General features: G+C 42.5%; 1 protein-coding gene across 1 annotated transcript; it reads right to left on the bottom strand.

Annotated features, from left to right (window-relative positions):
- LOC120221078 (olfactory receptor 4F15-like) lies at positions 1–939 on the bottom strand. The gene has a single exon (XM_039218336.1). It carries the CDS (start codon positions 937–939, stop codon positions 1–3), a length of 939 nt encoding a protein of 312 aa, XP_039074267.1.
- Between the last annotated feature and the right edge of the window lie 860 nt (positions 940–1,799).

Here is a 1,799-nt window from a genome sequence, read left to right as displayed (position 1 = left end):
TCATGAGATCTTCCAGTAACGCACAAGACAACCGCACAGTCTCCTCATTGCCACTTTCATCTCTTTGTTCCTGAATGTGTAGATGACTGGATTCAGAAAAGGAGTGATAAATACATCAAAAATAGCAAGATATTTATCCACGTGGGATGTGGGAGAAGGCCATGTGTAGAAAAACATCAGTGGCCCAAAGAACAAAACCACCACGGTGACATGAGCTGACAGTGTAGAGACAGCCTTGGATGAGCCACCAGAGGAATGTTTCCAAACAGTAAACAAAATGAAGATGTACGAAATGACTAGCAAGATAAAGGAGCCCACAGAAATGAGCCCACTGTTCACAGTAACCATGAACTCCAGTTCTTGGGTGTTTGTGCAGGCAAGTCTGAGGAGCCGGGGAAGGTCACAATAAAAACTATCCAACACATTAGGGCCACAAAAAGGCAAGTCTACCACAAAAACTACTTGAACCAATGAATGGGTGAGGCCGATGACCCAGGAAGTGACTACAAAGTATAGACACATCCTGGGACTCATGATGGTCAAGTAGTGCAGAGGCTTACATATGGCCACATATCTGTCAAAGGCCATGGCTATAAGCAGCACCATCTCAGTGCCCCCGACGGCATGGCTAAAGAAGATCTGGGTAAAACATCCATAAAAAGAGATAGATTTATGCTTCTTGAAAATATCACAAATCATTTTAGGGGCTGCAGTTGAACAAAACAACATATCAATGACTGAGAGGTTAGCCAGGAGGAAATACATAGGGGAGTGCAGATGAGCATCCAGTGTTACAGTGAACACAATGACAAGATTGCCCATCATGCTTGCCAAGTAGCACAAAGAAGAGAAAACAGAAAGGAGAAGCTGGGTCTCCCATGAATTAGTGAGTCCCAGAAACACAAACTCTGATACTAGCGACAGGTTCCTTCCATCCATCTCCTCAGACACCAGGATCAGTCTCTTGTTACCTAAAGGAAGAAAGAAAATTAAACACAATTGCCTAGGCAAGTATTAGTGTTCACAAAAGGAAGCCTACCATCCATAAAAACAGTTATCCTATTGGCCACTCACACAGCCAAATAAGCTTCATCCCATTCATTTCGGTCCTCTACTTGGAGGAAGCAGCCAGTGCCCAATGCCAGTGTGGATCCAAAACTGTCACATCTAACTGAATCCCACCTCTGGGCCTGTTTCCCTTCTGCTTTCTTCTACTCTCCCTCTTACTATTTCCACCTGCCCTGCATTCTACGTCAGTAACATACAAGGTCAACTTCAAATGCTTTTGACTCTGATTTCTTATAAATGGGTAGGATTTCAGCCGCTCGTGTGAGCCATGTAAAAATTCCTCATGCTCAGCATACAGCTTTCAAAATCTGTGTTCTGTTATCCCTATTGCCTGATTAGACTTTAAACATTTTCCTTCCTTCCACTTTCCAAACTTCTCATTTTATTCTGTCATGTCCCAATTTTCGATGTCCCAGGTCAAATGTTCCCTCCCTTGTGAAATCTTCCAAAGCTGTCGAAGTGTCTACCCTCTCTGCACTGTTAGCATTTATTTCACTCTCTCATGGTTATATTCATTTTTATCTCTCAAATTCATGTGTGGATTCTTGAGTACAGGCATCATTTTAATTCATATGGGTCTCCCCTACCTCCATCACAATCACCAGTAGTGACTCACACAGCCAGTTATTTAACGAGTGCATCACACTGGTTGAATGAAGGAAGAAGTAAAGGGACTAAAGAATTACCCTGGAATAAAGTATATTATCATTCACTAAGTTAAGAGTATCCTT

The sequence above is a fragment of the Hyaena hyaena genome, unplaced genomic scaffold (genome assembly GCF_003009895.1).
Source record: "Hyaena hyaena isolate Hyena2069 unplaced genomic scaffold, ASM300989v1 scaffold_756, whole genome shotgun sequence".
NCBI lineage: Eukaryota > Metazoa > Chordata > Mammalia > Carnivora > Hyaenidae > Hyaena > Hyaena hyaena.
Note: the sequence above shows the minus strand (reverse complement) of the source record. Positions and strands in the feature narration are given on the sequence as shown.

Coding starts and splice junctions, on each gene's coding strand:
- LOC120221078 (XM_039218336.1), bottom strand. CDS start 939: ATGGATGGAAGGAACCTGTCGCTAGTATCAGAGTTTGTGTTTCTGGGA.